Source organism: Ovis aries, chromosome 13 (genome assembly GCF_016772045.2).
Source record: "Ovis aries strain OAR_USU_Benz2616 breed Rambouillet chromosome 13, ARS-UI_Ramb_v3.0, whole genome shotgun sequence".
NCBI classification, from domain to species: Eukaryota; Metazoa; Chordata; class Mammalia; order Artiodactyla; family Bovidae; genus Ovis; species Ovis aries.
In genome coordinates this window covers 72,736,298-72,751,307 of record NC_056066.1, presented here as the reverse complement: position 1 = coordinate 72,751,307, position 15,010 = coordinate 72,736,298, and the positions used below count along the sequence as shown (strand labels likewise).

General features: G+C 43.8%; 1 protein-coding gene and 1 long non-coding RNA gene across 3 annotated transcripts in view; one reads left to right on the top strand and one right to left on the bottom strand.

Annotated features, from left to right (window-relative positions):
- LOC132657645 (uncharacterized) overlaps positions 1 to 7,556 on the top strand; it is a 30,732-nt gene extending 23,176 nt beyond the window's left edge. Inside the window, exon 2 of the long non-coding RNA XR_009596126.1 lies at positions 788 to 7,556. This is a non-coding gene — a long non-coding RNA (uncharacterized LOC132657645). The remainder of the gene's footprint in view (positions 1 to 787) is intronic.
- Positions 1 to 8,895, bottom strand: part of HNF4A (hepatocyte nuclear factor 4 alpha) — a 66,716-nt gene extending 57,821 nt beyond the window's left edge. For both annotated transcript variants that reach the window (XM_042229601.1, XM_060396829.1), the window contains exon 1: positions 8,744 to 8,895. In XM_042229601.1, coding sequence (XP_042085535.1) covers positions 8,744 to 8,792 — 49 coding nt within the window. In that variant the 5' untranslated portion in view covers positions 8,793 to 8,895. The remainder of the gene's footprint in view (positions 1 to 8,743) is intronic.
- Between the last annotated feature and the right edge of the window lie 6,115 nt (positions 8,896 to 15,010).

Below are 15,010 nucleotides of genomic sequence, written 5' to 3'. Positions count from 1 at the left end.
TTTAATTTAAAAATTGTTCTGGGACTTCCCTGGCAGTCCAGTAGTTAAGATTCCATTCTTCTGCTGCAGCTGGCATGGGTTTGAACCCTCTTTGGGGAATAAAGATCTCACATGCAGCATGGCCAAGCAAAAAAAAATAATTAATTAAATTAAATTTTAAAATAGTTTCAAAAAATTTATTAACACAGTATAGGTACACAATTGAATAAATCAAACACTTCTAAAAAGTATTTGATATAATTAGCAGTAGTTACCCACCCAGTCTTTCCTGAACCTGATTCCCACACCACAAGGGTAACCACTTGCAACTATCGGGTTGGCCAAAAAGTTCAGATTTTCCTGTAAGATGTTATGGAAAAACCTGAACGAATTTTTTAGCCAACACAATATTTTAGCTCGGTTTTCCCTGCTCCTGGGGTTCTCCTTTGTACTTCTAAATATCGTGGCTATACTTTTTGATTTTTCACTCCCAGATGGTGCGGGTTAATTTGCTAATAGGAAAGATGCTATAAACTATTTCCAAGTTTGGAGGTAAGTTAATATGCCATTATTTCATTTGCCAGGCCTGGCAAGCTGCAATCCATAGGGTCACAAAGAGTTGGACACGACTTGGCAACTGAACAGCTAACTACCTATTATTACTACTATTCACAGCTGATGGAGTCCATATATGAACAAAGGCCTTTACATGCAATATCTCAATTAATCTTTATAATAACACTGAAAGGTAAGTGTTGGCCAACTTAATGACGTTACTAACACTTAAATCCACTGGAATTGGTTGCAGTTTGCAGAAGACCCTTGGACCCATCCCCTGATCTACAGAGCTGTCCTGAGAGGTAAGCAGAAACAGCATTACTAATCTTATTTTTCAGAGGAGGACCTGGAGACCAGAATGACAAAGGAAATTCTACTTATCACAGTAGGATAGTTAAAATAAAATCCATCTTCCAAACGAGGAAGGACCCTGGGTCCCTGCATGAAAGAGACAAATTCTTCTATCTGACATTTTGGTTTTGTTTATTACACCAGCTGGTGTTGTCTTTACTAATGTAATGCCCAGGTTTGAATCGCAGCTCTGCTTCCGATAATCTGGGCGGGTAGGTTATTTAAGCTCTTTGAGCCTTGGTTGCCTCTTCTGAGAAATGGATATGATGACAGTACCTACTCAGTGGGCGGTTGTAAGGATTAAAGGAAGTAATTTCTATGAAGTGTTTAAAACAGTGCCTGGTCCATCCTAAATACTATATGTGAGATAAAATAATCAACAAAGCCCTACTGTATAGCACAGGGAATTCTACTCAAGCATATCCTATTTTATATATATATACACATATAACTGAATTTCTTTGTGCTACGCCTGAAACTAACACAACATTGAAGTCAACTATACTCCAGTATAAAATAAAAATTTTAAAAAGAGAGAGAAAGAATAAACCAGAGCTAGAAAAGGAATAGACCAAGACCCATATCCAGGCCTTCTGATACCAAGTTCAGGATTTGACCCCAAAGCCCCAAACATTTTCATTCCTTTTATGATTTTTATTATAATCTGCCCATCACGTCTATTTTGTTTATCTATAATTATTTACTTGATAATTTTCTTTCTTTTGAAGATGTACATTAATCTTTTAAATAATATTTTATAGTAGTGCTTTAATAAGCTAGTTATACATTTTTCTAACATGTGGTAAAATTAATAACATTTAAAAGTGTTTGTCCATGTACTACCCAAAATCAGCCCCTGTTCCCTGTGGGGACACTTAAGGAAAAAAATATGCTATTTTTAGATCTATAAAGAACATTGGGGAACATTCTGTCCAGTGGCTTTAAACCCTTTTGACCATGACTCTTAGTAAGTAACACATTTTACATCGCATACTTTATATACAGTGGCAATAAAGGTGGTAGTCAAAACACAGACTCTGGAGTCCGCCCGCCTGGGCTGGAACCTCAATCAACGTCACCTCTTAAGGCATCTGTCACTTCCAATGAGTGACTCAGCCTCTCTGTGCCTCCATTTACTCATCCATAAAAGGGGAAGGACAATAAAAGCCCCTCCCTCACAGAGTTATTGCGACGATAAGGTGTTAATATGCGGAAAGCCCTAGTTTGTGATCTATGAATGGTTGGTATTATCATGGCCACACACACATATCCATAAGTATGTAGAAAAGAACAAAAGTTTCACACACACAAAATCTCCTATACATGAGATGCACGAGGCTGTTTTCTATTCTATTTTACTTCATTTTTAAAAAAAGGAGTCATCCTTGTTAAATTTCACTAGTCTATTTGTGATTTATTATTCATGCTCTTTGCTGCATGAACAATATACTTCAATAAACATATTTTTAAATAGCACATTTTTACTCAGAGAAAAAGAAATGAAAATGAAAGAAATCAGTTAATTATGTGAACATCAAAGGTCTGAAATGACTGTATCTTGCACAGCTAAGGTGTATGAACAGATTCAGTGTCCCTAACAGCATAGATACTGCTGGTCTGTACTTTCTTTCAAAAAAAATATTTTTTAATTTTAACTTTTTGCAGTTTAATATTGAAATAATCAATTCTAATAAACATGAAATATTAGATACATAAAATTCATCTTATAAATACTTTAGGATTTTTAATGTCACAGAACAAAAATGTATGATTTTAAAGGGCATATTTTATATTCAAATTCCAAAAACCATCTGAACATTTCTTTCTAAACTACAAATAGATTTGTTCTGCTCATCCGTAATGTCTAATAAAGACTACTGAATTGTACTCTAGGAATTATATATGTGGGGCTTCCCAAGTGGTGCAGTGGTAAAGAATCTGCCTGCCGATGCACGAAAGACGTGGGTTCGATCCCTGGGTGGGGAAGATGCCCTGGAGGAGAGAATGGCTACCCACTCCAGTATTCTTGCCTAGAGAGTTCCATGGATAGAGGAGCCTGGCGAGCTACAGTCCACAGAGTCACTAAGAGTCGGACACGACTGAGCATGCATTCCTAAATCTTTTTAGGAACAATAAAAATAATTCATGAAACAATCAGAAAAACCCCAAGATGCTGTGAAGAAAGGGTGGAATTAGCTGCTGTGGAATTAGCTGCTGTCAAAAGTTAGGTAAAATCAGTGCTGTGTATGGCCAGGCTCTGGGTCTGCGCATCTGCTGTGCCCCTGCCTCTCTCCTCCCGGCTGACTCCCGCTAAACCTTCAGGTTTCAGGTTAGATCTCAGCTCCCTCCTCCAGGGTCAGGAGGCCTCTGACCCCTTCCCCTCTTCCTAAGCCCCTCTGTGCTCCCACGGTGCCCTATTCCCACCTGTTATGGCACTCTGTTTTTGATTGCTGCCGGTCCATCTGTTTACCACCGCCACCCCCCAAACTGGACACTCCCCATGATCTGAAGCCACACTTTATAGTCTCCTACATTCCCTCAGTGCTGAGCAGAATGCCTTGCATACCATAAGCCCGAGGAGTCATTTGTTGAAGGAACAAACACGTGAGCAGGAGCCTTCTAGATGGAGACAGAATGCTGAGTATCCATTTCTTCTCTTTATAAAAGGGGACAAAACAAGGCCACGGTTTCCAAACTCTAGCTGACCCAACACCCAAAATCACTTAAGGAACTTAACAAACATTTAAAGGCTCTTGGAACTCTTTCCAGGAGATTCTGGTTTACCAGGTCTGAAATGGAGCCCCAAGGTGTCAGCTTAAGTAATTTTCCCAGGGCCTTCCCTGGTGGTCCAGTGGTTAGGGCTCCGCACTTCCACTGCAGGGGGCGCGGGTTCAGTCCCTGGGTCAGGGAACTAAGGTCCCTCTGGCCGCACTGCATGGCAAAGAAAAAGAAAAGAAAGTGTCCCATAAGCAGGAAGATTTGCAAACCACTGAACCAGAGGGGCTGAAATCAAATTGAGGTGGGACAGGAAGATAACATGGGGAGAAAAGCAGGAAGGGAGGGGAGACTATATTTATGGAATGAAGGGTGGAAACAGCCATGCCTGGTATCAGATATAGTCCTGTAGCCTGCCAGCAACTGGGGTTCTACCCAACTCTGGGCTCATTAACCATTCAGGGAGACAAAGCATTTTATAGTTTATGATACCTTTTCTTCTTCACAAGCTCATGGAGTCTTCACAACAACCAAAATTCACTTGGTTGATGAAATTGATGATCAGAGTTGGGGGCAAAGTGTCTGGCATCACACAGCTTTAAGTGGGAGAGCCACTTAACCAAATGTTGTCTTCTCTGACAACAGCCTCTAATCTAGTCTGAGACTGATGCCATTAGTCAAAGGAACTAGACCAGTAGACAGTCACCATCAATCTCTTTACTTGCAGATACTGCTATCCCAATACAGCCCACCTTGTCCATCTATATATCCATCTATCTTTTCATCTACCCACTCACCCATCACCTCCTTCATCCATCCATCCATGCACATTTCTAGTTATTTATTCATCTACTTACATATCCACCCACATATCTCTCCATTCTTTCCATTCATCCACCATCCACCATACCCATTTACCCATCCATCACATCTATTCATTATTCCATCCATCCACCTACCCACCTGCCCATATTCCCTGTTATTTATTCATTTGTCCTATGCATCTGTCTCTCCATATCATGCCCATCCATCCATCCGTCCATTCACTAGCCCATCACATTGGTTCATCAAAGCATCTACCTATCTACCCATCCAGGTATCCATTTATTCATTTATCTATTCATTCATCCACGTTCTCATTCACTTATTCATTAAGTAAACATCTATCATAATCTACTTGGGGCCCCGGTCCTGTGGTAACCTGGGGTATAACAAGATCAGACAAATACAGACCTGGCCCTCGAGGAGACTGGAGATGCTTTCAAGAATGACAAAGTCCCAAAGGGCCAAAATAAATCATTAAGGGAAGCTTGCTGAAAGCAAAACAAGGGTAGGAAAATAATGAAGCCAGGAGTGAGGTTAGCACAGAGACATAGCATCTTATCCTCACAGTTGCTAAGGGCAGCCCCAAATTTGGTGCTGAGCTAGATGCTGATACCCAAAACAAATAACTACCACACGAGTCGCAGTACATTCATCTCTGGCAGATCTGCCTCAGCTGCTACGCCTGCTTCCTTGTAACAGTGGTGTTATATGTGCCCAGGATACATTTAGAAATGGCAGGAGACATTTTTGGTTGGCACAACTGACAGGCAGTATGCTACTAGCATCTAGTGAGTTGAAGCCAGGAAAGCTGCTAAACATCCTACAGTGCACAAGCCAGTCTCTTTACAACAAAGAATTACCCAAGCCAAAATATCAGTAGTGTCAAAGCTGAGAAACCCATTACAAGGGAACTCCAATTTGGTTTGCAGCAATATTGTGTCAGACCCCAAGAGAAGACCATGGTTGGTCTAAGCCTGTGTTGGCTTTCTCATTTCTTTCCACTAGACACTTCCCCAAAGCCAACAGCGAGGAAGGCAGGGAAGAGGGAAGGGAGCAGCATGGACCTGGTTGACATTGCTGATCACTGTCCTTAGATTCTCCATCAGTTCATTCATCCAACGAACAATTACTTGTGTCTGCATGAGTGCTAAGTTGCTTCAGTCGTGTCCAGCTCTCTGTGACCCCATGGGCTGTAGCCTGCCAGGCTCCTGTCCATGGGATTCTCCAGGCAAGAATACTGGAGTGGGTTGCCATGCCCTTCTCCAGGGATCTTCCTGACCCAGGGATTGAACCCGTGTCTCCTGAGGCTCCTGCATTGCAGACAGATTCTTAAACGCTGAGCCATCGGGGAAGCCCAACTGATTACTTACTGAGCACTTATTCTGTGCCAGTCACCATGTGAGACTGGGAAGGCTGAACAAAGCACTGAGGTCCAGGGCCTCATGGAGTTTATAGTCTAGTTGGGGAGACAGACGCCACAGTGCACACAGTGACTTGACCAGTGATGAGAACTACAGAACAGAACTCAGTGTGCCGTGGATGCATTTCAAGACCAGCGAAGGGTCAAGTTTGCTTAGGACCACCACCCGGAAGACAGTCCATTAAAGACTCTCCTACTGGGACTTCCCTGCTGGTCCAATGGTTAAGAATTTGCTTGCCAATGCAAGGGACATGGGTTCAATCCTTGGTCCAGGTAGATTCCACATACCTCGGAGTAACTAAGCCACAGTGACTGAAGCCTGTGTTCCACAACAAAAGAGGCCACCTCAATGAGAAGATTGCACATTGCAATGAAGAGTAGCCCCTGCTTGCTGCAACTAGAGAAAGCCCACACACAGCAAAGAAGACCCAGCATAGCCAAAAATAAATCAACAAAATTAGAAGAAAAAAAGAAGACTATCTTTATCCTACTAAGGTTTTAAAATGTGAGACAGCATTTGGGATTGATTTCACGCTTATTCTGGGTCAGGCGCTATTCTAAGCACTTGCAGATTCATTCATTCCTGTGATCCTAACCACAGCCTTGCCCTCCATCACCTCTCCCAAGGCTCTGCTGTGAACAATGTTGCTTACCCAGCAATTTACCTTTGTGATTGCAACCTTTAGAGACTATTATTATCCCCGATGGAGAATTTCAAAAGAAAGGATTTTATTCAAAGTACTTTTTTGTTTTTAAAATCAGTAAGTGCATCTTTCCCAGAGCCTCGCAGCAGACTGCTCTCGTTTATTTTACAAATGAAATGTCTGAGACTCAGAAAAAGGTAGGTTACACAGCTTGGGGGGGCGGGGGTGGGAGGCAGATCCAGAATCTAACCCAGATTTATTTTATCTAAAAAGCAAGGTCTTTTGGTCAATGTCACACACACACAAATACACACACCAGCAAATGCCCATTCGTTTCCAGGACAGCAGTGTTCTCTTGTTGATGCGTGCTGCAAACCCGAACATGAGAGCCCTCCTTTCTCTGCCCAGCCATACCTGTAGCTGAGCCAAGAGGGGTTAGTACAGATGGACAACTGAGTCAGATGATTTTTTAAAAACAATCGTAAACATTAGTTTTCTCTTCTATCCTTAGAGATAATAGTGTTATTTATCTGAGACAAGCGTTTTGAAAATTAAATTCAGTAATTGGAGTAGAATATTCATCCATCCATCCATCCATCCATCCATCCATCCCTGTCTGATCAACTGGGAGAGGATGAGTCTTCCTCCAGCTACAGGATCAGCCAGGTCTCACACCTGTGTTTTAACCTTGGATTAAGCCCCTCAGGCATGCCCAGACCTTTAGCTATGCAATCTCTTCTAGCCACCACCCCCTGTGAGATAGGTCCTGTTCTCTCCATTTTGCAGATGAGGAAATAGATTGAAAGTTGGGAAGTCACTTGCCCAAGGTCACACAGACCTACAGGATAGGGCCCCAGGCGGTTGTTTTTTTTTTTTTTTTTTTTTTTTTTGTTTTTTGGTTCCTCAGCCTCAGCTATTTCCACTGCATCTCACATTGCTCCTGGATGCAGGGTCAATGGGCGAAGATTCCCCTGGACCAGGTTGATTCCTTGAGGCCATCTTCTCTCAGCCCCTGATGATATCAAGTAACACGAACTGTCCTTAGGATTTGCGAGGAGCTGAGGGCTTAGCGGGAGGGTTCACACTCTCGTCTTCCTTTAGATCTGCAGGGTGTCCCTAAAACACCCTCTGTCCCCTTCAGAGAGAAGGCAGCCAAGGCCCGTAAATGATGAGCAATTTGTATAAAGTCACGGAACAAGAGCCAAGATTTACTGGATTTTCAGAGGCCAAGCTCTGCACATGCGTGTGAATGAATCAGTTTACAAAATTCACCTACTTTTTGAAAATCCAAAATGTGCAAAAAAAGTGAAAACAAACGTTTACCTGAACTTCCTTCCTCTGAAACAAAGGTCTGTTACCGGTTTCTTTGTATCCTTCCGCTAATTTTCAACGCAAACACAAACGTGTGGGTACATACATATGCCTATATCTGTTTTGTTATCAGAAATGTCATATGCTATAGGCTCTTCAGCTTACTTTTTTTTTTTCCACGTAATGCACTTGAAGGTCCTTCCCTATCTGTACACAATTTTTTTTTTTTTCAACAACGGGATAATATTCCATCCTAAAGAGGCATCATGTTTTATTTACCCATCCGCTACTGCCGGACGTTTGGGGTTACCTCCAATTTTGGAGTTACACGCCGAACATCAAAGCCACCTGCGCTTCACCATCAGCGGACACACTCTTCCCTTATCCCTCATCTAAGTTACACACTTACAGCGAAGATGGTTTTCTTTTTCCAGTGCCCCGCTCTGTGCGTTGCTTTCTACGGCTTTCCCTTGCAGAATGATCCAGAGCTGACGGGCCTCGGGGCCAGCCAACTCTCCCCTTGGGTCGCATCCCACCTAGACCCGAAGCCAGCTCGGAGGCCGAGGCCCCGCAAGCCTCTCTGCGTGCTTCAAAGTGGGAACGATGCTTCAGCCCCACGTTTAGTGGAATTTCATAAATACTTCGGGATGCATCCCTAGGAAGGCAGTCTCTCTGGGCGGGCTAAATGAGCCGAGCCCCTTCCCCTGGGCTCCCGCGGCCCCTCGGAGCGCCTCCCACATTTGGATACGCCAGGCCTCAGGTTAGGAGGTTAGTCAAGGGGTCACTCGCCTCCCGGAGGCTTCCTGCCATTCTGGAGAAGCCCTTAAGGGTCTTCGGGGCCCTAGGAAACACACGGAGGGCCATCCCATGCTCTCCCAAACTTAACGGTGGTCCCACCACGTCCAGGCTTCCTTAAGCCCCAGCTACAGACCCCACTCACCATAGGGACTGTCCACCGGAGCCCCGAGGGGCGCGTTCACGCTGACCATGGCGGAGCCCACCCAGCCGGAGACCCGGGGGCATGGAGGAGCCGGGGCCCCAGGCACACAGCGGCAGCAGCGGGAGCCAGTCCACCAGGAAGGCAGTGAGTGCAGCCAGCTGCCACCGCCCGGTTATCTTATTGATTCTTCTAATCACCCAAGGTGGGTGGATACGTTAAAGAGTAACCAGTCACTTAGGGAACCTGCGGCTGGGGACTGTCATTGTTGCCATGGCAACGACAACCTGGCCAGACCAGAGGTCCACTAGGGCCCCAGTCTTGCCCTTTGGGGTTGGGAGGCTCTTGGAGCCAGAATATAGGGGATACCAGCCCCTTCACCCCCAACTTTAGGGAAAGGACTGACCAGGACAGGATGAGGAGGTGAGAGTCCAACCTGGGTTGGGTTTTATGGCTCCAAACAATGGGTGTGGCAAGAGGCCAGGAGGGAGGGGTAGAGGAGAAAAGGAGGAAGCTGGGGGGAGTGTATTTATTGAGCACCTACTGGATGCTGAGAGTTGCATACAGGCATTGCCACATTTAAAATTTAGGATGAGGGAATTGAGGCGAAGGAAGGAGTTACTTGCCCAGAGTCTCCCAGCTGGTACAAAGAAGAATTAGAATGACAACCCACGATCTCACCATTATCTAACGTATATTTTTTGAGTGCCTACTGTATACTGAGCTCTGTGCTAGACTCCAGTGATATAGAAATGAGCAAAGAGACATCACCCCTGAGCCCGTGGAATTGTGGACTAATGGAGGAGATGGGCATCAATTAGATAACTTTTAAAGATATACTATTCAGGGACTTTCCTGGTGGTCCAGTGGTGAAGACACCACATTCCCAGTGCATGGTGCCTGAGTTCAATCCCAGGTCAGGGAACCAGTGCCCACATGCCGAAACTAAGACTCAGCACAGCCAAATAAATAATAACTAAATAAATATATTTTTAAAAGATATTATTCAAAGATATTATTACAGATGGTGAGTGCTAAGAGGAATGGGGAAACACAGGTCTGCCTCCAGGCCTGTGGGGCAGAGGCACTCTGCCTACTCCTTCCACTGGTCCATGGGTCTCCTTTGCCTCACAAAACGCAATCTCCTGCCCGAATCTGCATTCTGGTCTCAGAATGCAGAATCATCTTACATCTTAGCTGTTCTATACAGTAGGCTACCATCTGGCTTTTGGGGGATTAGCCCCATTTCTTTTATTACAATGTTGGGGTTCACAGCTTGACTTGGGATCCTGAGCTCAAGGTCTTCATCAGATTGGGGATGCTCAAATGAGAGGCAGGAAAACGTGGGACTTAAGATCAGAAAACCCCAGCTCCATCATCATTATCTTGCTGTATGGACTTGGGTACAGTATTTCATTTTCCCGTAGTAACACCTACCTCACATGTTGCTTCACTTCTAAAATAGCTAATTGAGGTCCAGTGGCTAAAATCCATTCTCCTATTGCAGGGGTCCTGGGTTTGATCCCTGGACAGGGAACTAGATCCCATATGCAGCAACTAAGAGGTCACATGCTCCAAGTAAAAAATGATCACGCATGCCACAACTAAGACCTGACCCAGCCAAGGAGATAAATACATAAATAAATTTTTGAAAATATTGAATAAATAAATAAAACAGCTGATTGATCTATTTCTCTCTGTCCCCAGTCTCTTTTTTCCAGTATGCTCACTCAGTCACCTCAGCGGGACCTCCCATCCCCTCTTGATGGACACTGGTGTGTATCCAGCCCTTCCTTCCTTCCGTTTCCTCCCTCCCTTCATTTCCCCCTGTCAAGTTTGTAGCCCACAGTCCATCTTAGTTTCTCTCTTACTTCTCTCTCAGGCCCTTTACTTCTAACCATCTGACAAAAACCCAACCCTGGATGAACCTACGTATATTGCTTTCTTTATGCCTACACGCCAGCTGCCAATCACTGTTGAAAAAAATTAAAAATCATGTAGACAGACAGCTGGAGGCCACCAGAGATTCATAATCACAAACTTCGATGGGTTCCTCCACAATGCCCGGAACCTCTACCCTGTTTCTCTTCTCCTGGCTTTTCCATTTTCTACCCCTACTTCAGATCTTTTCTTACTCCAGAAATTGTCCATCTCATTCTCGGGAGGCTGAGGCTTTCCCTTCTTCATAGAGAAAACAGGAGCCTTCAACCTGGACCAGCCTCAAGTCCCCACAAAAATTCACCTGCATTTGCACTTTGCTCACCTCTTTCCCTCCTGATCCACATGGGTCCACACCCTCCCTCTTCCCACTGCCCAGGAGCCCCACATGACCATGTAAGTTCTCTTATATATTCAACCTCTCCCTCTTTAGGCTTTTAAAATCAACTTCATTGAGGTATAATCTGTATATAATAAAATTTTAGGTGTACACTTTTATGATTTTGACAGACGTATATTCTTATGTAACTATAACCTTAATCAAGACACAGAACATTTCCATCATCCCCTAAAGTTCCTTTTTTTTTTCCCTCTGCAATTAATCCCCCCAGCACCTCCCACTCCAAGCAACTGCTGATCTGCTTTCTGTCACACTACATTAGATTTGTCTTTTCTAGGATGGCATTTGTCTGTTCTAAAAGGGCATTTACTCTTGTGTCTGGCTTTTTTGCTCAGTATATTTGTGAGTTTCACTTGTGTCCTGGTACTTTTTTCTTGCTAAGTAGTATTCCATTGAGTAGATAGACTGAAATTTGTTCACCCAGTCACTTGGTAATGGACTTTGGGGTTATCTCCTGTTTGAGACAATTGTGAATTAAGCAGTGATGTGCCTTCATGGACAAGTCTTCTTTTACACATATGTTTTCATTCCTCTTGGTTAAATTTCTAGGAGAAGAATTGCTGGTGTTATGATATATATATATGTATGTATGTATGTATGTATGTTTAATTTATAAGAAATTCCAAACCTATTATCTATAGTGGTCATACAATTTTTCATTACTGCCAGCAGGGTAAGAGAGCTCCCTTTTTACTCCATATCCTTATCACCATTTGTCGCTGTCAATCTTTACTTTTTTTTTTTGGCAACACCCTAAATGGTATGTGGGATCTTAGTTCCCTGACTAGGGATTGAACCCATGCCCCTGCACTGGAAGCTCAGCGTCTTAACCATTGAACCACCAGGGAAGTCCCAGCTGTTGTCAGTCTTTTTTAATTTAAGCAAGTGATATGAGCTTTCTTTTGCCTTTTGTTTGCTTTACACTAGTTTTATAAATGAAGCCATTAGTACATTCATATGTTAAAAATGAAAATTTTATGAACAGCGTATAATGAAAAATAAAAGCTTTTCTCTAACCTTACTTCCCACATCTCACTCTATTGAACTTTTTTTTTTTAACGAGTCAGATATGACTAATCGACTTTCACTTTATTATTCATTTGGCTACACTGGGTTTGGGTTAGGTCTTAGGTGAGGCATGTGGGATCTAGTTCCCTGACCAGGGATTGAACCCCAGGCCCTCGGCATTGGAAGCGTAGAATCATAACCACTGGACCACTGGGGAAGTCCCACTATTGAACTTTTAAACAAATTCTTGTATATATATCCAGAAATTATACACATAGACACTGCTCTGCACAGAAAAGTGTTCCCCCAAATTCATATGTTGAAGATCTAACCCCCGATGTGATTGTATTTGAAGCCTTTATGAATGTTCAGTTCAGTTCAGTTCAGTCGCTCAGTTGAGTTCAGTTCAGTCGCTCAGTTGTGTCCGACTCCTTACGACCCGATGGACTGCAGCACACCAGGCTTCCCTGTCCATCACCAACTCCTGGAGCTTACTCAAACTCTTGTCCATCAAGTAGGTGATGCCATCCAACCATCTCATCTTCTGTCGGCCCCTTCTCCTCCCACCTTCAATCTTTCCCAGCATCAGGGTCTTTTCCAATGAGTCAGTTCTTCACATCAGGTGGCCAAAGTATTGGAGTTTCAGCTTTAGCATCCAGTGAATAGTCCTTCCAATGAATATTCATGAATGTAATTAAGGTTAAATTAGTAGGGTCCTGATTCAATAGGGTTAATGTCCTTATAAGAAGAGACATGAGAGGACTTCCCTGAAAGTCCAGTAGTTAAGACTCTGTGCTTCCAAAGCAGGGGGTGCAGGTGTGATCCCTGGTTGGGGAACTAAGATCCCACACACTGTGCAGCTCGGCCAAAAAAAAATTTTTTTTTTAAAAAAGAAGAGACATGAGAGTACACCCCTCTCCTCCCCTACCTACTCAGATAGCTGAGAAGGTAGCTGTCTGCAAGTCAAGAAGGGAAATCTCACCAGAATCCAACTATACTGGCATCCTGAATTCACACTTCTAGCCTCTAGAACTGGGGAAAATTTTTTCTCTTGGTTGAGTCACCCAGTCCATGGTGTTTTGTTATGGCAACCCAAGCCCATTTGGATATACACACATGTAAATGCACATAAACACATGGGAACATGTGAAACACACCCTTCTGTCACCTCCTCGGTCTCTAAGAGCCATCTCCACACCAGCATACCCACCTCATTCTTTGAGTGGCTATGTACTGTGTGGATGTCCCATAAATGATTTTTCTAGTCTTTTCTTGCTGGACACTTAGGTTGTCTCCAGGCTTTTGTCACTACAGTGAATGTCTTCATGAACTTCAAGTGTCCTGCGTCAGATGTGGGAGTTTATCTATAGGTCAAATTTCTAGAGGCAGAATCCTATCAATATGTAAATATGCTATGATATGTCTTTTATTAAAGAAAAAAAAACAACCTCCCTCCGTACTTTACTTTCCCATCTCAGTGACAACATCTCCTTCCTAGTTGTGGCATGCAGGGTTTTTGATCTCTGGTTGTGGCATGTGGGATCTAGTTCCCTGACCAGGTATCGAACTGGGGCCCCCTGCACTGTGACCAGGGAATCTTAGCCACTGAACCACCAAGGAAGTCCCTTGACATTGAACTTTTAAAGCAACTGTCTACACTAGTGCCAGGTACTGTCCCAGATGCTTCCTACATATTCATTCATTTCATGTTTTGAAGGACCTCATGAGGCAGATACAATTTATGTCCCCATTTACAGGTGAGACTGAGACGTTAAGATCTTGACTTACCCAAGCACACTTGGCCACTTTGTGTTAAATTTGTACTGAGGCATTCTGGTTTCAGAGTCCATGCTCTTAACTCTCTTGGCTGGTGAATGTATGAGCAAATGAATGATCTTCAAGAAGCATAAAATATTACGGAGGTTTAAGAACTGTTTCAGATTTCTTGCAGCAAAGGTTTCCAACTTCAAGAGGGGAGGAGAGGGTGAGATGTATGGAAAAAGTAACATGGAAACTTACATTACCATATGTAAAATAGATAGCCAATGGGAATTTGCCGTATGGCTCAGGAAACTCAAACAGGGGCTCTGTATCAATCTAGAGGAGTGGGATGGGGCAGGAGATGGGAGAGAGGTTCAAAAGGGAGCGGATATTTGTATACCTCTGGCTGATACATGTTGAGGTGTGACAGAAAACAACAAAATTCTGTAAAACAATTATCCTTCAATTTAAAAAAAAGTTACCAGCTTCAGTTGGAACAGCGGCTTAGCCAAACTAGAGTACTACTGGAGTTTTCACTGCCGCATCTGTAGGGGCCAAGGCTTGATAAACTCAAGCATGCCCACTTGGTTGATTCCTTCTTTGACCTGGGGTCTTCTCAGAGACAGTTTCAGAAATGGGGGATCCAGGAGGTCTTCTGTAATTCCCAATGGCACTTTATGCTTCATTTTCTCTGTTATTGTTTAGTCACTAAGTCGTATCTGACTCTTTGCAACCGCATGGACTATAGCCACCAGGCTCCTCTATCCGTGGGCTTTCCCAAGCAAGAATACTGGAATGGGTAGCCATTTCCTTCTCCAAGGGATCCTCCCGACCCAGGGGTCGAACCTGGGTCTCCTGCATTGCAGGTGGATTCCTTACCCACTGAGTCACCAGGGAAACCCCTCATCATTTCTACCTTTGTCCAGTCCCTGGTTTCTCCCTTCTTAGCTGAGAACCAGGATTCCCTGCCTTGGGAGCTCGGAGGCTTAGCCGCTGGACCATCAAGGAAGCCCTTTCGGCCTTCTTCCTGAGCTGGTTTCCCCGCAGCCCATCTCCTCTGCTCCGCTTCCTTCTCTCCTCTTTGACCCCCCTGAGGACCGAGATGGGGACCAGGAGAGTGACTCTGGACATTGGAGTCATACAGAGCATATTCAGACCCAACT